At 40.0% G+C, this 21,249-nt stretch overlaps 2 protein-coding genes across 9 annotated transcripts in view; one reads left to right on the top strand and one right to left on the bottom strand.

Annotated features, from left to right (window-relative positions):
* The window catches only part of FBXL5 (F-box and leucine rich repeat protein 5), a 35,765-nt gene extending 20,212 nt beyond the window's left edge, over positions 1 to 15,553 (top strand). For 2 of the 5 annotated variants that reach the window (XM_084517112.1, XM_084517109.1), the window contains exons 6-11: positions 1,189 to 1,314; positions 2,278 to 2,426; positions 2,616 to 2,698; positions 4,161 to 4,883; positions 6,955 to 7,103; positions 14,915 to 15,553. In XM_084517112.1, the coding sequence (XP_084373238.1) occupies positions 1,189 to 1,314; positions 2,278 to 2,426; positions 2,616 to 2,698; positions 4,161 to 4,883; positions 6,955 to 7,103; positions 14,915 to 14,991 (1,307 nt within the window). In that variant the 3' untranslated portion in view covers positions 14,992 to 15,553. Of the gene's footprint in view, positions 1 to 1,188; positions 1,315 to 2,277; positions 2,427 to 2,615; positions 2,699 to 4,160; positions 4,884 to 6,954; positions 7,104 to 9,420; positions 9,587 to 11,338; positions 11,797 to 14,914 lie in introns of those variants that run through there. The other 3 variants (XM_084517111.1, XM_084517108.1, XM_084517110.1) reach the window with 2 other exon arrangements.
* CC2D2A (coiled-coil and C2 domain containing 2A) overlaps positions 14,968 to 21,249 on the bottom strand; it is a 64,545-nt gene continuing 58,263 nt past the window's right edge. For all 4 annotated transcript variants that reach the window (XM_084517106.1, XM_084517107.1, XM_084517104.1 and 1 more), the window contains 4 exons: positions 20,244 to 20,366; positions 19,548 to 19,606; positions 18,886 to 19,063; positions 14,968 to 17,964 (listed from right to left, as the gene is read on the bottom strand). In XM_084517106.1, the coding sequence (XP_084373232.1) occupies positions 17,776 to 17,964; positions 18,886 to 19,063; positions 19,548 to 19,606; positions 20,244 to 20,366 (549 nt within the window). In that variant the 3' untranslated portion in view covers positions 14,968 to 17,775. The remainder of the gene's footprint in view (positions 17,965 to 18,885; positions 19,064 to 19,547; positions 19,607 to 20,243; positions 20,367 to 21,249) is intronic.

The following is a 21,249-nucleotide window of genomic DNA, read 5'->3' as shown; positions in this document are numbered from 1 at the left end:
AGAAGAGATAATTGGCATCTGCTTAAATTGGCCTGTTCCTGAACCTGGTTTTGGCACAACAGGAAGCCATTCCCATGACGTACTGTCTATACTTGCTAATGCAGTCGTTTGTGGAGAAGTGCTCTAAACTGGGTGGAAGCTTCTCAGATAGGAATTACTGCTGGGAGGGGAGGGGGGTGTTTAAAAAAATATATATTTACAGGCTTGGTTTAATTTTTAACTTTTTTCTCACACAGGCAGGGTTTTTGAGGCTTTCTCTGTATTTATTATGAAGGTGGGATAAAGCAGATGAGAAATGTCACCAAAGCCTTTTCCTTCAGTTGGTTGACAAATAGTTAGGATTTTGTTGTCTGTGTTGTTCGAATAAGAAACTATTTAACAGGGGTTGCTCTTTTTTGTGGGATAATAGGGTTTCCCACTACCTCACTAGTGGGATAAGCTCTTCCTGTCTCAAGTATACCTGCACTAAGGGAGGCAGCAGACATACTTATCCCGAGCCCAACACTACAGCATACCCATAGCTTGTGCCTGTGCAGTAGCTCTTGGTGATAATGGGATTCCCTCACAGCTAAAACAGAGCTGTCCTGATACTTGTGTTCATCCAGATGTTCTAGAAAATGATTATCTCTTGATTAGTCATATAGATTATAATTGAGTTGTACAGCTGTTGTAGGTAGGCTCCTTCTGGGATTTGGGGTTTGTGCTCATGGAGTTGTCATGTGCAGTGACTAAAAACGGGCTAATAAAATACATTCTGATGGGCTATATGGTTGTGAGTTTCCCAAGGAAAACAGAAATGCCTCAAACCCAGTGCTAAACAAGAAGCTTGTGGTTAATTTAGTGACCATAAAGAACTTAGCACTTGCACAATCCAGATACTCCATAATCATTTTTGTTATTTCTGCAATCGTTGGTCCCTACTAAGGAAATAAGGATAGAAGGCATGTCTCAGGAATAGCATGATAGGCAATGATCTGTGTAATGGTACTGCAGTTGTTTCAGGGATCTCTAGCTTTAAAATATCAACCAAACATGACTTATGTCCAGGGTCAGGCCAACCTTAGTTGAGACAAATGCAAAATTTTTTTATTTCATATGGTTAGATAAGTCACAGTATACTGAGAAGTTATTGCTGTTTTCTGCTCTAATGAGAAAAGTTTGTGTTCATCTCTCTCTCTTGGTGAGTAGGTGATTGGTATAGTGGTCCTGCAGCAGATACTGAGACAGAACCTGATGAGGAATGGGTGAAAAATAGAAAAGATGAAAGTCGTGCTTTCCAGGAATGGGATGAAGATGCTGACATAGATGAATCTGGTAAGTAAATTCTGATTTTTAAGTTCTGAAGTTCTTAGACCTTAGTTTTTTTCTGAAGTTCTTTTTTTCTACAGATTACATAGCTATAATAAACTCATAAAATGGAGTCTCCTCGTATAAAATCAATTCCAACTACCATTTTTTTGTAGTTGCTTCTATGTACATGGAATCAATGACAGATACAGCAACACTTACTTTCTTATCTAGATTAAATGCTTTCTAAGCCAAGTAGATTTATACGGTAAAAAAGAACTTGAAGTTTTGTCTAGGAACTACTTAGTGTTCCTGAAAGGAGTACACTTTTTCCCTATTTTCATCCTGACTCTCAGATTGATGAGAATACAGGGGAGACATTGACAACAAAAAGGCAGCTGGTATTGATGTGCTGAAATAGCTCATCTAGGAGGTAGCAACCATGAGCACAGGTGAAAGAAGAGTTATGGGGATACTTCTGGAGTTAGGAAGGAGGTAAAAGACTTTATCTTCTAGAAAGTTTGGGTGAATCATACTGCATCCTAATGTGTTCTAGATTGAAAGTAAAACTTGTCATAAGCTTTTACATCATGGGATGTGAAATGCCCAATGATGTTGTATTTCAATTCATTAATCAAGTCAGTGGAAATAGCTGCCCCAGACTGCTTTGAATAGTTCATAATCTGTAGTAAATGTTTCTCAGAGTCCTTAAATGTTAATTTTCTGTTAAGTCTTTTACTATTTTTACTTGCTGTTGGTGTTAAAATCTTCAGGATTGTTGGAAGGACCAACAAGATTTTAAAGATGGGGCTGACATATGGAACTAGAATTCAGCAGAAGTTTTGATGTAGGGTACTTTCTGAAACCTAAGCCCTAAGCTTTGTTAGGCTTTCTTTGGTTTTCTGGTAACTTCTGTAACGTAAGCTGACAGTGTAGATTCCAAATGACTTACAATATTAAGTCTTCCTCTTTTTTTTTCTAATTTTTCAGAAGAAGCAGCTGAAGATTCACTTGCCATTAATATAGCACAAATGGAAAAACGTTTGCTTCATGGCTTAATTCAAAATGTCCTCCCACATGTAGGCTCCTCAGTGAAGACATTAGTACTAGCCTACAGTTCTGCAGTGTCTAGCAAAATGGTATGTAACTTGAAACCAGCATTTAATAATTGTGGCTGTGCAGCCTGGAATTAATAACCGTTGTGCCCGAGTTTAAAGCACACTGGTTGTGAAAACAAGTTGCAATTCAAAAGAATGTAAATTCATATGTTGTCTCTGATATTGTTTGCAACCTTGGCTAGACTTTGCTGATTATTCTTCCTTTTCCAGGTTAGACAGATCCTGGAGCTTTGTCCCAACTTGGAGTATTTGGATCTCACTCAAACTGATATTTCAGACTCTGCATTTGAAAGGTTAGCTAATGGTGTTTTTTTAAAAATAAATAAAAAGGGGGAAGACATTCAAGTGTGTCCTTACTCCATTGCCAACATGAGACCGAAATAAATCGGTCAGGGTTCACACAGAACAAAGGACTAGACCAGAGCAACAAATGAATGAAATGACCATTACAAAGTTCTGCTTTGCTATTTACTATCTTGTCTTAACTATTACAAATTTATCAAAGTATAGATAACACAAAATTAAATTGTTATGTATAACATTAACAACTTTAATTTTTTCATAGATTTAATTTTGGGAGTTAATTACTGTAGTTTTTGGTCCGATACAGCCAATAGCATTTGGAATACTGCTTTTTAAGTTGCTGATCAAATGGTGGGGAAAGTTCTAGGGCCTAGGTGTATTACTGTGGACTCCTGAGTTTTACAAAAGTCTGCGGAAATTTCATTAAAACCAGTGGGATGATGCATAAATATGGAGCCAGCACAAACGGGTCTTAACGTGATACTGCAACTCAGTGGCTGTTTATGTGCAGCAATTTAATCATACAGTGCTCTCAAGTTGTGTGTGCTAACAACACAAAATGTTACCGGCATGGTAGCTTGTAGAAGATTTAACTGAAATAAAGACCTTTATAGAATTTGCATGCTTCAGAACTTGATCTTTTTGTGTCAGTCTCCCGTGAAATTTAGATTCTCGGTCCCTCCTTATATCTGTATTTCCAGCCTTAAAATGTGTAATTTGAGAAAATGGATTTGGTTTGCTGTAAATGAAAATAATCATATATGGAAAACATTAACTGTGAATAGGCAAAGGTTAAATCAGCTATATACTGTTATAGTTAATAATGCAGCAATGGTACTGCAGATCTAATTTCAGTTTCAGTTGAAAAATACAAGGCTGAAGGGGTGAGTTTGCATTAATGTCAAGGTCTGTTTCCATAGCAATCTAGGAGTAATCACCTCTATGGGATAATTAATAGCATACACAAAGCATGCTTCAGGAATTCAGCTATTCTTTCTGAAACAAGTGGAAAGTTCTTGAGAGAAAGACATAGGGTCTAAGTGCACTGATACTTGAGTATGGATAAACAGGCAATCTTAAACTCAAATAGGAAAGAAGTATTAAAATACTTTGAACTGAATATTACACCTCACGTTTCTTTTCTTTGTGGATTTTACTAATTCAGTAAGTTAACTTCTTGGAAAGCGGAAAAAAGTGAACTGTATGATTTCTCTAAGTTACTTGGCTCTTGGTACCAGCATTATGCATGGCAGAAACTGCTTTTTGAAGTTGTTGTCCCATATGTGTTTGGTCTGCTGTATTTAAAAAATTACTACATGTTGAACAAATACGGACTTCTTTATCTAATCTGTGAATTAATAAATTATCTCCCTTATTTAATCTTTTTTTGTATATTTATCCATAACAGCTGTTTCTGAGCAAACATAAGTCATTCGTTTCTTCTGATTTCAGTTGGTCTTCACTTGGTTGTTGTCAAAATCTTCGCCACCTTGATCTGTCTGGATGTGAAAAAATCACGGACGTGGCAATAGAGAGGATTTCCAGAGCTCTGGGCATCATATCAACTCACCATAACAGGGGTTTTCTGAAAGGCTGCAGAAACAGGAATGCTAAGACCTTGTGGAAAAACAGAGAGATTACTCTGCAGTCCAGCAAGAAGTATAATTGTTTGCATGAAATCAACAACGAAGACTTTATTGAAGGGAGAGACAGTGAGCATCATTGGACTGACCCTGACAGCTCAGAAAACTTCAGTTCTGCGTATGTGTGGATGCTAGATGCAGATGATTTAGCTGACATTGAAGATGCTGCAGAGTGGAGACACAGAAATGTTGAAGGGTTTTGCCTCATGGAACCAACATCCCCCATTAATTGTTCTGCATCTTGCTGCAGTAGAGACATTTATGGCTTAAGGACTAGAGGGTGGCAGCAGCACTGTGCTTCTACTGACTTGATTTACTGCGGTCACTCATTTTGTTGTGCTGGGACAGCACTAAGAACTATTCAAGCACTTCCAGAGTCCTCTGCACTGTGTAGGAAAACAGTAAGGACTAAACAGTCAGAGAAAAAAGACTTAGCATACTCTGGGAGTGAAAAACCAGATGAAGAGACTGCACGAGTTCTTCAGTTTCTCAGTCTGTCTGGGTGTTACCAGATCACAGACCGTGCTCTCAGGTGAAAAGACATTTCTGAGCTATTTCGCTGCAGTAGGGTTTTTATTGGTACTTGTTGCAGTTGGGTTGCTCTGGGTTATATTGGCCTAGTTTCAGTATAAATATTTTTACTGAAAGAATCTGGTAAGTCTTAAGTGATCTTTGCATCCATTTCAAAATATTTATGGTACCAGACTTGAAAGCTTTCTCCAACTTTTCCCTTGAGTAAAAGGATTCTAAAAAGCTTTTTTTGACATCTTCCCTGGAATAAAGTACTTTGGTAAATTCATTTGCAGTAGGCAAATGGACAGTATTTATTTATACTTCTGTATTTGATTTGTGGTAATTTCTTGTTAGGAAATTCAGCGTTGGTTCACTCTTTTTCCATTATGTCTGCTAAACTTTTTAATACTCTTGAAACTTTAAAAACAAACCGTAGTAACATCTCATTTAACGTGTATGACTGGTGACATAACTTTTTATGTGCATAAGAACACATAAAACATAACTTCATATAACGTATAAAGCATAGAAATTAGTTGAAGTTAGCTTGAACGTTGAGCCAGCTTCACAAGTCACAAAATTTGCAATGTGTGATATGTAATTGATATTTTACATTGTGTCAGCAAAGTGCAGTTATTGCTTCATAATGAAAATGGGACAAGACTGAAATACTTGAAGTCACTCGCTCAGATGTGCGGTAAATAGCTCTGGGGACTAATTAGAGCTGCTTGGAATGTGAAGGCTTTATGCCTACCTGTACCGTATGCCGTAGTCAACAGAGAATACATGGGGCGCTGCTGGCATTGATTTGCCTCTCCAGAGGCTTCATCCCCATTTGATGAAGACCTCAGAAGTACCAACTGTTCAAATGTCTCTTTGCAGCTCTTTTGGTAGTTAAGCTTTCACTTCAGTTAGCTGTGCTTTGTCTTTGAGCCTGATGCTGTCCGAGCACTGGAGCAGCCTGGTGCTGCTGAGTGTGGCTCACTTGGTGAGGAGTAGGCAGTGCTGCATGTGGCTGGCCTTCTTTTATGGCTGCATCCTCTTGCACCAAAGGAATACTTGATCCTTGAGTCACAGGAAGGGTTTAGTTGTGGTGCTGGCTTCTCAGTGCTTTTTGGATATGAGGGAATACCAAGAATTGAGACTGTATTCTGCAGTAAGTGTTTGTTGCACTTACCAGGATAATGACATCTCCTAATATTATATTTGCCAGTTCATTTCATATAAACTGCTAGTTGGTTCTGCTATTAGCAGTTCTGTTTCCATCTTCTGATGGGAGAAGGTTGTACACCCGTGCTCTTAGGATGTGAAACTGAAAATGCCTCGGCTTGAATCTGATGCATGTTGGTTCAAGCTTGTGGTGTGGTGGTATTTTTTTTTCAGATTAACTTGCTTAGCTGTCCCGTGAACTCCCAATGAAACAAGCAGGCTGGCACAAAGTGTTTGGTCAGATGTAATATATCTGTGAGGCTGCTTTATCAGCAACCAGTAATTCTTCTTTACTTGGAGGAAGAATAGCAAACTTCGTCAGAGTAACGTGGTGGTGTGTTGGCAGAGAGGCTCTGCTGGTAAAGATTTGGCAGACTTAAGAAAATACAAATTTGGTTTCCAAAATCACTTGAACCAAAAAGTTATACTTAAGCTTTCGGAAGTGTTATGCACCAAAAATTGCGAACATCAATTCTCTATTTCCATTTTCAGGATGGGTTGAGAAATACACCTCACCTTGGAAGACTCACCAGAAATCAGTAGTGTTTTGGAGAAGCTTGTCATGCCAGTTCTTTGAAATAAGTGGTCATCTCTGGAGTCATTAATGAACAATGAACAAAGTGATTTCCCACTTCAGTCCATTTCTGTCAAAGGAAATTGTTACTTTCTGTAGGGAGTGGTTCATTTTTCAGGCCTGTTGCGCAGCTGCAAGGGTGATGCACCTCATAGAGTGCCAGACTGCCAGATCTAAAGCTAAATCATTCATTAGAGGTGTGCTTTTGTTACAAGCTGCTAGTAAATTGGTGACTGGTGACATAGTGGAGTACAAGTCAGTCTAGTGCTGTGCAAACTCTTAATGCCTCTCTTCTGTCTGTTAACAGGGCGCTGACTCTGGGAGGAGGACTGCCACACTTGGAACACCTCAACCTCTCGGGTTGTCTCACTGTCACTGGGGCAGGCCTGCAGGATTTAGTTGCTGCATGCCCTTCGCTAAACGATGAACACTTTTACTACTGTGACAACATTAACGGTAATGTTTTTCGTGAAGATGTGAGGTTTTTCTGGGGGGTGACCTTTGGTTTAGGGACACTTGAACAGACAAATTCATAGAATCATGGAATTATAGAATGGCCTGGGTTGAAAAGGACCTTAAAGACCATCTAGTTTCAACCCCCACCCCTGCTCTGGGCAGGGTTGCCAACCCACTAGATCAGGCTGCCCAGAGCCGCATCCAGCCTGGCCTTGAATGCCTCCAGGGATGGGGCATCCACAACCTCACTGGGCAAATTAGAAAATGAGACAAAACAAAGAAAAACATGCAAGAAAAACTTAAAAAAAAAAAAAAAAACAAAAAAAACAAAACAAAAACAAAAAAACTTTTTTCTTGGCTGCGTAGCACTGAATTTCAAATATTGATTACAAAATCACAACTGTTAAGTCAGTTTTTTGCTCAAGTCTTTCTAGTACAGTTCTGTATTACCTAGGAAGACACTTCTAGTCCATATATCTCTTAATTCAGGTCAGCATAAGTAACAGAGACTAGAAAGTAAGTCTCTTTATAGACCCTCTTCCTCTCTGTCTTTTTCCTGTAAATCATGTAGTTGTATGTTTTCTTTGTGGCAGTAACTTGAGAAAGAGGCTTAGAATGGCACTAAAATTACTGTTTTTGGGAAAAAATGATGTGTTTTATGTAAACCTCACAAGTTACAGTGGGTTTGGTGTAGAATACCATCATGTGTCCTTGTAGATAATGTAATTTAGTTGTTCTGGTTTTGCTTAACTTACTAACTTAGGGTTGGATCTCAGCTGGAGAAGGATCTGGATAAATGCATAAAATACAGTTATGGTGGAAGGCTTTTCAGTGTTTCCCACACTGGAATTTGGTCTGTTATGTCAGGTCCAGTAAACATTCATAGTGTTAGAGATGGAACCATGGTGTGATTTGTATTCCGTGTGTGAATTTATGACAGGTAAGTGCAACAGAATGGAAAGGAAAAAAAGGATAACTGAGGTGACAGAGTTTTAAGAACTACAAGAACTAATTGTGTGTAAAACAAAATTATATTTCCCTGATAGTTCATGGTGCTTATCTCAATTTGCATCTATATTGAGCTACAAGCACAGCAGGGTATCCCTGCTATATTAGGATGCTGGAGCTTTGGAACTGCAAAAAATAAAACTTCACTGACATTTGGGAATTCAGTACATTGAAATTGATGTAGGATGACGTGCTTTATTGGATTGGATCCTAACGTTAGAAGTTAAAGTATTAAATCACTTCTGCTTCCATAATTTTTGGACTTCTCTGTGTACTTTTTGGCAGATTTTTATTTCAATGCATTTGTTTTTTTGTTACCTACTTCCATTCTGTTTGGACTCTAGCTTTTTAAAACCTCCTTGCAAACCTCCTTGCATTTCAATATGAAAATTAAGGTTCCTTTTTAAAGTCCTTCTCTGACTCTCCTTCCTGCACCGTGTTGAACTTAACGATGTCTTCAAAGACCAGTTAAAAGCCTTTCGCTTTTACATCTTTATTCTTTGCTATTTTTCTTCTGTTTCCACTTGTCCGTAATACCAGACTCAATATTCTGGTTTGTCTTTAGCTGTTTCTGTCTCTCCCCATTGTTCTAGTCCCTAAAACAGTGTCATCTTAGTTCACAAAGTCAGAATCTCTTGTGCAAGTCCTCCACCACTTTAAAGCTTGTCTGTTCTGTAATATCCCAAAGAAATTATTTGTATTTAAATAGAATAATTTCTGGAATAACTCTGTAAAGGTGTCCTGATCCTCTTCCTGTTTATTTCCTTTCTTTTACTGACTGTTGGAAGCTGTGAGGCTATAAGCTCTGCTCTGTAAAGCATCTTGCATACTTTTGGATGAATGATTCTTCTAGAGAGAAGTCAACAGGAGAGAGAGGATGTAATGGTCCAACTTCCTGTATCTGTTGAGAAGTAGCATCTTTTTTTTTTTTTTTTTTTTTTTATGAAAGCCAATAAAAACTTAGAGGTGTCCTAGCAAAATTTGGAAGTGGGAAATACCCTTTCATAACTGAATTCTTTGCAGCTTTATCAGGATACCGTTCTGTGTATTTTCACCCAGGCCTCATGGTGATAGTGCTAAACAAATGCCTTGTTCTCCTCTGTCGGCAAAAGGATTCTCCTTGAACATTTTCTATATTATGTGAAGTATCTAAAGTTATCTGTAGGGAAAGTAAAAGCCATTTTATTTATATCAACCCATATCTGAATCTGTTTACATTTCTTTGCTCATACATGGATTGTATTATTAAGTGCTGTAAAAGATTTGTAAGGATGTGGAGAATAATTGCATAATTTTCTTTGCCCACCAGCTTATCAGGGATTGTTTTCGGGAAAGCATATTCTGGGATCATGTTGGAAAACCATCAGTCTTGCGGAACATAAATGGAGCCAACAGCATGGAATTTAGCAGTCTTTGATTTAATAAACATACCATTTTGTTGTCTTTGACATAGAAGGGCTTTACCTTCACCTACAGCCTGTGTTCAGATTTCTTGTTGTATAAACCCAGAGCCTAACGTGCGTGGCTTCACTGGATATTCTTTGTGGAGATCTGGCTGGACTTGTTTGGTAGGCATGTTGGTGACTTTCAGATGTTCAAGTTGGGTCAGTCACAGCTGTAGTAAAGCAATAACATGCTACAGATGGTATCTGAGCCCACAAACCTGCACACACCTCCAAATTCATTTTCTATTTGTTTATTGTTAGTATGAGTCCAGTTCTTGGTTTGTGTAGTAATGCTTAGTTCCAAATCTCTGCCTGCTTTGCCCTGCACTGCAGGCTTGAGTTAGGCAACCCTCAGCTGCAGGTGACAGCTCTGGTATACTCCCCTCCTAGTTGCTGGTCTTGTGCAATGGCTGAAACATTTGATGGAAGAACACTAAACTCAGTAAGAAAGTTTAAAGTTTAAACTTTTTAAAGTTTAAACATTAAACTAAATTCTTAAGAGTTACAAACTTAAGTTGCAACAGGTATTTCCCCACAGGCAGCTTAGTCCAACTGTGCTCAGTCTCCTTACTGCACTGCCAGTTTAAAGTCCTGCAATACAGACAGCTCCAGCCTCCCTGCTTCCTGGAGCAGCACATCTTCGCAGCTTTTTAGTATCAATTCAATTTCTAGATTTTTATTTTTTTAAGAGTAGTCCTCAGGTGCGGTAACTAAAGGAATAGGGCATTAATAAAATGAAGTTGTGATCCTGCTTCACTCTTTTCTTCTGAGGTTGGGAACTCATTGTTTACGGTTTGATCTGTCTTCCAGCAATGGAGTTGAGAACTTTGAAATTTTTGGTTAGAGTATGGACTCCCGTGTGCAGATTTATATGGGAGCACCTTGTTGCTTTAAGGGTTTGGACTCTCCCTAGGTTCTCCAGATACACAACAGCCACTCTTTATGAGAGTGTCTTGGTTAACTTCATCAAAGGTTAATAGAGGGTAACACTCAAACAGAGATTTGAAATGAATGTTGGCTTTACATGTTTTCAAAGGCAGTGCTTAATTTGATCACTTCTTTGTAATTCCCCTGTAAAGTGCTGCTTTTGCTATGTGGCCATCCAATGTGGTATGTGCTGTTGGGAGTGAAGGAGCCTCTCGCTGAGCTGGAATCCTCAACCTTTACAACTCATTTTCCTTGCTTTGGGCTGTGCCTTCACAGTGGTGGCTATGAAAATGAGCAGTCCTTCCTTCCCTGCTGTCCTTCCTGGTGTCGGTGTTAGCCTTTCTGTTCCTACTTGATAAACCAAACCAACAACTGGGGGAGCTGAAGGCTTTTTTCATCTCAGATGGGTTGGGGATCCGTTTTGCTGTATATCCACGCGTATTTCTGCTGCCACAGGTGAGAGCTTGAACAAGTGGCTAAAGGGACATGGTGGCAGCAGGCAGGTGTACCGGGCTGAGGGGGCTCTTTCATCATGGTCCTGGTCTTGGTTGGCATGGGTGAAATGCTTAACTGCCTCTGGGAGATCTGTTACGTGTATTAGTGAAACAAAAACTAATGGAGTTATCAAATAGCTGTGCTCCTTGCTTAGATTGCCAGCCATGGTTGTATTAATATTTGAAAACCTTGGAGCTGTTCAGCAGGAGTAAGCAGACCTCTCCTGTGGGTCACCTGAAGTGCCTGAGTAATCAGAACTAGATTTAAAGAGCATTACCGTAATCCAGTTTAGAGGTAACCAAGCCAGCAGCGCAGCCTGCGGCAGGTTAGATGAGAATCCGATTAACTCTGCTTCCCCAGGTGAACGACCCCAACACTCACTGAACCCACTTCACTGCCAGCACTGAGCTGTCAGGAGAACAAGAGGGGCCCTTCTGAAAACGTCAGCCCTGCTGTAGGACCTAAAAAGATGATGGCACTCACTGGACTGTATGCAGCTCCCTTGTTACGGTCTCTGTATTGCTTAACCTGGTGCTTCAGCGAGGTGGAATGAATGGGAGCCCTTGAATGTGGAGTCTAAAAAAAGATAATATTTTCTGGCATTTCCTCTCATTTAACGGCCTCTTTAAATAGAGACTGTTTGAAAACAGAGTCCAGTCTGAGATCAGCAGCAAAAAGTGGAGAAAACAGAAATTGGGAAGTCAAAGAGTTGTAAGGACAGTCAGATGTAACAACATTCGGAGAACAAAAATGGTCCCGTGACTGCCAAAAGGAAAGGTAGCGAATGTTGCTGTCTGTGTCAAATGCAAAAAGAACAAGCTAAGGAGGACTGGGATACCTACAGAGGAGATGCATGACCAGTGATGGAGGAGATCGATTAACCTTTCAAAACCTAAGAATGAAATGACAGTCTTAACCAAACAGACTTGCTGTTAAAACAGTTATTGCAAGAAGGTAGTAAATATTATTAATAAGCAGAAATATCTTCAAACTGCAGGAATTGCCTGGATGTGCTCAGAAGCAACACAAAGCAGCAGATCTCAGCTGTGCTTTGAAACCCGAGCATTGTTTCGTCAGAGCTCTTTGTTAGAGGCTCTAAAGGAAATGCAGAGTTGTCAGGAGGTTTAGATGTGGGACAGGAAATGCAGCACAGGAGGAAGCTTTCACTGTGATGTGGTTAATGTAACTTGTAAGTCAGTGCCTAATAATTTAGGAGATCGTAAATTTTTGAGATGATGCAGTTTACTTACAAGTTTCAATGTTCTTAAAGCAGTCTTAAAATCATAAACTTGAAGACTGAAAGGACAGGAAGAAGGGGTAAGGCTTAATGGTCACTGGACAGGATCTGGGAGCCGATGCCTCTCCCTTGCCCCCAGGAGCTCTGTGCTGGGTAAGTTCTGTTCAGCACTTTGGTCATTTGGTGCGAGAAATGGAATTACTTCCAAGTTTCGAATGGTACTCAGCTGCCTCTAATATTGATGCTGGTGCTGAAGATTTCCACAAGGACTTCCTGAGATCTTTGGTAGAGCTTTATGTGTGGCCGTATGTCTGGGAGCAGTGCAGTAATCAAACTGATTGCATGGAACTGAATTCAGAGCCGGCAGCTGCAACTGGACGATGATTGCAGAGAGCTGTCAGCGCTAATTCTGAGATCTTTCCTGTTTGCAGCAGCAGCCAGAAGAGCCAACGATGTTTTCAACTCTGTGAGATCACAGGGGTGTTGAGAACAAGATAGAGGGTGTCGCTGCTTGTTCCTGGAAGCCTCGGGGCACCCACACTTGGAGCTGCTGCGTGCAGTGTTGATCTTCCTGTCTGGTAAAGTGTAGGGACTGGAGTTTCAGACAATGTGGAAGAGGTCTACTAAGAAGAGTTAGGGGATGGAGCAGTCTTGCAGGGAGATGCTTGAAAGGCTGGAACACTTCAGAACACTTCAGTCCATGAATGAGAAGGCTGAAAGGGAGATGAAGGTCTGTGAAGGCAGTGGATGACGTGAACGTGCAGCAGCTTACTGAACTCTGCAGTACTGCAGCTCAGCGACAATTGTTACAATGAGTAGGTGGTTGATTTAAAACAGATGCACGATGCAGTGTATTTCTAGAACTTGGTCCTGTGGGGAACTGTGAAAGCAGTTTGTATCAAAGCATTAAAAAGGGGTTAAACAAATTCCTGCACTGAGAGCCAAAAACAAATACTGAAGGAAATGAGCTTCAACATCTCGTAACCCAGTACTGAATGCTGTGGGCAATGGGAAAGGTCTGTACAGGGGCTTCTGTGACTGCCCTGGACAATACTTGCTGTTGGCAGTGCCAAGTTGGCGCTGGGTTGGATGGACTGCTGGCCAGCTCTTCTGTTCAGTTACTAGCACGAGGAGAGCATTCTTGAGGTGAGCAATGAAGTGATGGAAAGCATTATTAGAAGTATAGTGAGTGACGCTGTGCCTTGGGAAGTTGTGGTTCTGTAAGTTTTGTCACGAGCGTTGTTCCTAGAAGTGGGAGTTGCTTCAGGACTGCTGATGCGCTGCTTAGCTGTGGCAGGGGTGAGGAGATTCAGCCACGGCTTGGGAAGCGCTGCTGCCCACAACGTGCTCTGCGGTGTGCTAAACCACCTTTTCAGAAGCACCAAGTCTCCTATTTGAAGGACTGTGGAAGAAGCTTTCAAACAAAAGTTTCGAACTCTAGTTCGTAAGCGATGTGGAAGAGCGAAATGTAGCTCAGGTGAATAAAAAGACTTGAAAGGGAAAATAAGTTTTTCACCAAATGAAGACATTGCTGATTTGCATATTGTAACCATTGTCCTCCATTATAGCTTCAGGTTTGTTTTATTCAGTCTCATGCATGTTAATTTAATTATCTTGGAGAATATTGCTCACCGGTATGCAGCACGAAGCAAAAAAACTGATTTCCAGAGAGAAAGTCCTGGGGAATTAATTGAATTATGACTTCAAGCTACTATTCAAGGGGGAAAATCAAGCCAGACGTAGCATGGTGCCCTTACTCATTACATTGTTTTGGTAATCTTTTCTAAATGTATTAAAAACACCTTCAGTAGTCTCCGATTTACTTGAAGTACAAAGGGAAAAAGATGGCTTGTCCTGGTTAGCTCCTGACCAGCTTGCTGTGGGCAACTGAAAGTGTGCTGCTGAGTTACATTGGGTGCCAGAGCTCGGCCAACCTAATGTAAATGTTTGTGTCTCTGAAGCAGGCCTGTGGCTGCAGGAAATAAAATCCTGTACTAATAAATCCAGTAGTTTCTTGTCTTACGATCACTTTAACATTTCAATTGAAAGGGATAACAATGTGAAGGTAAGTGGAGGTGGGTAGAACCACAGCATTGGTTTGTACTGTCTGTGCCTCACAGCTTTCTGTTTTGGATGTCTCCTTTTTAGCCTTACAGCTTCGGGTAATTGTAGGGATAGTAAAGGTGCTTTTCTTTTCAGACTGGATTTCCAGTCAGAGTACAGGAGGTCCAGCCAACTATGAAATGTTCCTGGAAAAAACACTTTACAGGCTAAGAATTGTTTCTACATAAATAGAAATAAATTTAGAGCTTGTGGCTTTTTTGGTAATACCGTGATGTCATCCTCTAAATTTGGAAAATGGGACATAAGTGTGCATTGTGAAAATACACCTCGGTTGTGAAAGGTATCTGTGAGAGCTTTTTAAATCTTGCTGATTTAGTGTTGCTTATCCTACATCTGTGTCATTTTGAACGTTACATTCATGGGACAAAACTATCAAAAAACCACAAAACCTCTCAAAATAGCTGTTTGAAGTGAGGTGTTAATACAGTGACGTTACCAGCAGCCTTTCAGACTTTCACAGTGCTGAATGAAGCTTTGTGTTTAAAAAAAGACACTTTCTTCTAACCTGGTAATTCATAATTCTGCACCTAAGCGGCCTATTTTCTTCTTTTCACATTTGTTCTGTTTTTGTGCAGGTCCTCATGCTGAAACCGCCAGTGGATGCCAGAATTTGCAGTGTGGTTTTCGGGCCTGCTGCCGCTCTGGCGAATGACCGCTGACTTCTGATCTTTCAGTCTACTTCATTTAGCTGAGCAGGCTTCCTTTCATGCACTTTACTTACAGTCCGCATCTTGTGTTAACAATCCTTGGAGTGAGATTTGTTATACTAGCCTGACCCTCCCCACGACTTCAACATCTTAATTATGAGTGTACTGTACAGTGTTGTAACAATCTCACAAAATCTCATCTGGTTTGAAGGGTGTTGGGTTTTATCTTACTTAATTTGGGAAGATGGGAAAACATTCAGATTTTTTTTAATGCCACTTTCTTCCAAGTTTGGCACTTAAATATACTTTACTGGATTATTTTGCGTTAAGTGGATGTTTTTTTGTTTTTAATCCATAAGTACAATATAAAGCTCTGCAGGTAATTTCAAATGTATTGTTTGCATTTGGGTAACAGTAAGACATCTTTAGGAGCCTTGTTTCTCCCCCTTTCCTCTCACCCCAAGTTCTTTATCTGGCAAAATTAGGGTAATTCCCACCTTCCTTTTGCATTTGGTTTTGTATTTGGGCTTGAAAGACGTACTCAAATAAAACATTCCCACCAACAAAGCTTGCTGTAGCAGTTGAGTATATATATATATATGCTTGTAAGGTGTACACAGCTTGTATCTGTGTACAATAGCAGCAGGCTGCAGAGGTTCAGTGGGGGTTGTATGGTGGTGGCAGAATCTCCCATGTATGGTGTATTTCCCTTCCCTCAACAACTCAATGACTGCGTTAAGATGTATTTTGGAGCAGCTTCCAGGGGAACGAATGATGGTGCTGACTGCAAAAGTGGGCAGTGGGCGAGGAGACCATCGCAAAAGGGAGGCAGCACTGCAGCCCATGGGGAGTGGGGGACTTGGTGGTCGCATGCTCCAAGTGTTGTGGCTGTAGGGTTTTCTCTCAGGTGAGTGAAGGGGTGTAGCTGGCAGCCTTGTAGAAGTCAGGCATGTTTTACCCCACCCTGCCTAGTTTTCTAGGCTGTTAAGTCAAACTAGTAATTTTTACCAGTTTTACCACTTAGATATATTCTTTATGTTAAGATTTATTTCAGAGGACAGCAGTCATGGTGTATGTTGCTTTCAAGATTCTTGAGTGGAGGGAGTGAGCTTGTAGGCTTAGCTGGAGATAACTTGCAGTTTGTTGATTACCAGCTTGGCTACCAACTCTTGCAGGGTTTGAGAGCATTTTCTTGTTCCCACCAATACTGACAAGGTAAGGAAAATGGAAAACTCTTGAATTTATATTAGCGCAGATTTGGTTGTTCATGGTCAAAATCTGAACACAGGATCGAGGAAGGATGCGTAATGCTCAGTTGGAAGCCTACAAGAGATGTATGAAAGAATACTGTTGTTTATAGTAATTGTTGCTTCAAGTGAGCTGCATTAAATTTACTTTGGTGCCCAGTGTTTAGGTTATTTATACGTGGCCACTCATGCAGTGCTGGCTAAGGCAAGACGAAAGCAGTAACAAGGTTGGTAGTGGGCTTTTTTCTTGCATTTGTCTTGTTCCAGAACTCTTGTTCCTCAGGAGGTGCAGCAGAGTTTCATCTCCTTGCTAGTAGAAACAATTTTCTGTGTAGACTGATAGAGGGTTGAATGAGCTGCAGAAAAATGTTTATTTATACCATGTTCTTTTCTACTCCTCCCTGAAAGGATGGTGGCCTTGTGAGATGTCAATGTTGAGCAACACATCATGTAATGACAGTGCAGTTACTTGTCGCTTCATAACAGTTCTGTAGAGGTGCTGTTTTGTTGATTATAGAGGGGAGTGCTGATTATACCTGTGGCAACCCCTGGCACTAAACCAAAGGTTTTGTCTAGCATTTATTAGATGGAGTGAATCTCCTTTGAGTGAAGCTTAAGAGCCTGAACTTTGATATATGTTCTAGTGAAATATATATATATATTAAAAAAAAAAATCACATCACTATTACTTAAACTTAAATTAGCAAGGTATCTGCAGAAGATGACATCAGTATTAACAGTTAACACCACTACTTACATATTAATGAGCTAGTTTGATTTTATAGTAAACCAGTTTTTGAATCATCATCTAGCATGATTACTTGCTTAAAGATTTCACACTCCAAAGTGATTTAATCAAATTCTTACATAAAATAAGTGAAAGCTCATTTAAGTTTTTGGTATAAGTATTTATTACATACTTAGTGTTGAATCTATAAAGAAAATGTCTAAAGGCTCCTGGTGTGATACAGACCTGAAATACAAAGTAACATAGCCTTTAAAAAAATAAAAGGTCTTCAATGGTAGCTCTTTGGTACCTGAAGTGTATTCAAGGTCTTTATGCAGGAACTTGGGTACTAACAAACTAACTATTTTGCATGACTGTGACTGTCTGAGTGACAGCCTCTTTAAAGAGGAAGAAGGGCTGTTGATAAACCAGAGCAACTGGAAAGTTGAAAAGTCAGTCTTTAAGGCATAATTCCGGGAACCAGATTTCACCTCAAACTAAGAACAAACTCTATGCTTTTAACCTGGTCACTACAGGTGTGCATTTATAATGCTTTTAAAAGTAGAACATCCCTCTGGGAGCTATAAAATACTGTACAAAAATAACAGCTGCTAGAATTTTATAGTGTTGTCTCCTCTTCTGCTGTATCCAGTTTACAACCACTGAAGGTAACTTATTACAGCTAATGCATTTGCAGTTACTAAAAATGAGGTTCTCCCTCAGTTTTTGAGCTATGTGAGATAGCTCACATCAGCAGTGTGAGAAAGCTTTCTCCTACACCAGCAACTTCCTTGAGGTATTGAGAAAATTCTGTGCTACCTATTCCGTACAAGTGAAGCAACGTAAATCCACACAGAGAGAACACTTTGGGGGTAAGGATGAATATACACGGCTAGAGCAAATTCAACATTGGAGACATCAATGGTGTGAACTCCAGTGCTGTGTACAGCTTCTACTAAAGGTCTGACTTCAGAAAAAGGCATGTGAATAGGAAATCCAGAGACCTGGGAAAAGAAGGAAAGAAAAAAACACAGTAAGGCAAGAAGGAAAGATAAAGGCAGCTCAATAAATGCATCTTAATGTTTTATTGTGCCTGTAACTTCATCTCCACTGATGACCTGAGGAGATGCAATGCAATAGCCCCCTTTCCCTTCAGGTAGGTTTCTGCCATTTTTCTCATTAGTTTGGGTTAAGTTCCAAGTGAGGATGTTTAGAAATCCACTAGGAAAAAAAAAAAAGTATATTATTGAACACTTAGAGCATAATCTTGCAGCCTTTCTACACTTATGTAGTTGCAATTCATTGTGTTCTCCTCTCTGTGTTATCTGGGGAGTTGAGGTGGATGTAACCTGTCCATAAATACATTTCAGGTCCAATAGAAACTGGAATCTCAACTCCTTATGAAGATTGCCCTATTTGGGTGTAGTATCATTGCTATGTATGTTTTACATGAAGGGCAGAAGGACTTAATTTTGAAAACAGCCTTGAGGAAGAATGCCTGGGTCCACTGCTGGCCATGCTCTTAATGACAAGACCTGAGAGCGAATGTCCCAGTCAGCCCATGAGCAGCTGCTGTTAAAGTGTCAAACTTTCTGTTGAAAGCTAAGTGGGGTATATTGTTCTTATAGTACTGCTGTACCCCACCAGTCACTACCTCCACAACAGGAGATTACACTTGTGTTTATATCCATCTCCAACACTTTCACATGAACTGGAACAGACCATTGCTACTTCACCCTGTAAACATTACAGGGGTTCAACATTGGTATAAGATTTACCTTGACTTTTGGGGGGCAGAAGGCATACAGTTCTATGCCAGTGGGGATGATACTAAAAACGTGTGTGTGACTTAAAGGTCCCTCCAGCTCACTACTATTTCCACTCACTACCGTCACAGCACAAGCCATTTATGTTAAAAACTTTACCCTGTAGTCTCCAAGCTGTTTTTGCAGCTCTGCCTGATGGTCATCTTCTACATCTTTGCCTTGGTTTTGTTCCAGCAGGGGCAGGAAGTTACGCAGGGTAGAGGTACAGTATCGGTTCCAACGAGTTAGGTGCCTGGGTCTCCATTCCATAATCTTTTCTTTTAGTATTTTTTCAATCCTGCAATATAGTACATCCAGTATTTAATGGGCTTCTGACCTGATCTCCCTCAACCCACTTCTTATCACAGCTTATAGGGAACATAAATGACCTCAGTGAAACTCACCATACCTAAAAGCACAAAATCAATGCCGATGTAGCTATATTGTCTGCACGTTCAGTACCAATGGAAGGCCAGGGGTTTGCACATACTTTTTAAGTTTACATTCACTCAGCCCCCTTGACCCCAACACTGTTTTGGCTTACTAGAAAACCATACAGCCATGCTTGATCAGTTAGAGATTGTCTCACAGAAGGAACTGTTAAAAGAGAAACAAAGATTCTTCAAACTACCAGTTCTGGTTTAGGCTGTTCTCAATTCCTAGCATTCAAGGCGTGTTTTGGGACCATAGATAAGAATACACTGGAAAAACACAAGAAAGTGCTCCCCCTGTAGTGAGCAATCTTTTCATGTTGACAGCATTTGTTTTAGCGATAGAATTACCTGCCCTGTAGTTCCACTGCAGCAGCCTTGTCTGAATGTTGATACACTAATTCTTCAGGCTAGAATTAAGCAAAACATTTCCATATTAAAAAGCATGATCTCTTCTAGCTATACAGCAATATAACTGCAGGCATTACTACTTTGGTAGTATACAAAAAATCATAATTACGCTAAAAAGATTAGGTAGATCTTTGTGTGTAATGCTGCTGGTTTTTTGTTGGTTGGCCTTTTTTTTTTAGTAAGCTACAACTGTTGTCTACAAATTTGATTAACTGTAGAGGATTTCCTACTTGTTTACTAAGAATATGCACAGCTTGAAATGCCACCTTTCTAGCTGTAAGACAAAAGTTGATATTTTCTTTATAATGTCAAGCTGATTTTTGGAGATGGCTGCATTAAAGATTTGTCCCAAGTACTTCACCATTGTCCTGAGATCTTAAACAGATACTCAGAGGACCATGGATGTGCATCGTTCTGTATAAAAAAACAAGTACTTTTCAGTATTCCTGATCTATTTTTTTTTTTTAAGGCATGTCTGGGAAGGTTTTTAAAACCAGGCCTATTACAGAAATATATGTAATCCTACTTAATACTACATTAGATAGTCCAAAGAACTTAGTCGCTGTTCCTCTCTACTAGGTCAGTGATCTCTCAACCCCTTAAATTGATTATATATATATATATATATGTGAGTACCTGAACACTGCTGAGACCGGGGTATGGCAAACTTCTTGAGAAGAATGGCTTCCAAAGTTTTGGTTTGCTGATATCAAAACTTATCCTTACTGGGGAGTCGTGCTCTTGGATATTAAACCAAATCTGTAAGAAAGCAAGTTCATTTTAACATATAAACGAAGTTATAAACACATTTTACTTACATGGCAATAAAATACTACAGAACCTGGACCTCCATCTACGCCAATTACCAGTACGCAGCCATGTGAATCAAGGCACTCCTGTAGCGTTACAGCTAACCTAGGCCATTTTTGCATTCTTGCACCAAAAGGGAGGTTGTTGGGCTATCATGTTTTATGCTTTTAAGTATGTGCAGCAATCAGTGTATGCCACAATTACTGTCTGCAGCTGGCACCTTTTCCTGCTGAACTGAACCCACTGCCCACCATGGCAATTTTTCTGCCTTCACCAGCTTTCTGCCTTCACCATCACTCCAGCACCGCACGATGCTGCGTTACAATACAGGCAGTTTCTCCTGCCCTGAGCTGCAATCCCACTCCTTTGGATTACCACACAAGTCTCTGCTGAATTCTGATGAAGTTCTTCCAACAGCACCATGCAGCTGTGGCTGGGGTTGCTGGTAGCCTCCTGCACCCCAGCACCGTGGGCATTTCAAGCTTATGATGCAGAATTTAAGTAGGTTGTGCAGCCACTTCACTACTAAATATTAACAAACCTACTTCAGGTTTAGTACTAAATATTAACAAACCAACTTCACCAAGCTCTGAAACACTTTCAATGAGAGAATGAACTGACACTTTCAAAATTAAATATTAAATGTTAAATTTTCTTCCAAATTCATTGTGTTTAGAATTAAACCACAGAAGATAAAACAAATCAACACAACAAAACACACATACAATGCATAACACTTCAAAGGACCTCTCCAGGTATGTTTTTGATACAGAAATAAAAACAAGCATTTACTATATTTTAGTATGTAACGGAAACCTGACTCACTGTTTTC

The sequence above is a fragment of the Aythya ferina genome, assembly GCF_964211825.1.
Source record: "Aythya ferina genome assembly, chromosome: 4".
In the NCBI taxonomy this organism is placed as follows: Eukaryota; Metazoa; Chordata; class Aves; order Anseriformes; family Anatidae; genus Aythya; species Aythya ferina.
This window is presented reverse-complemented; position numbering and strand designations above follow the sequence as displayed.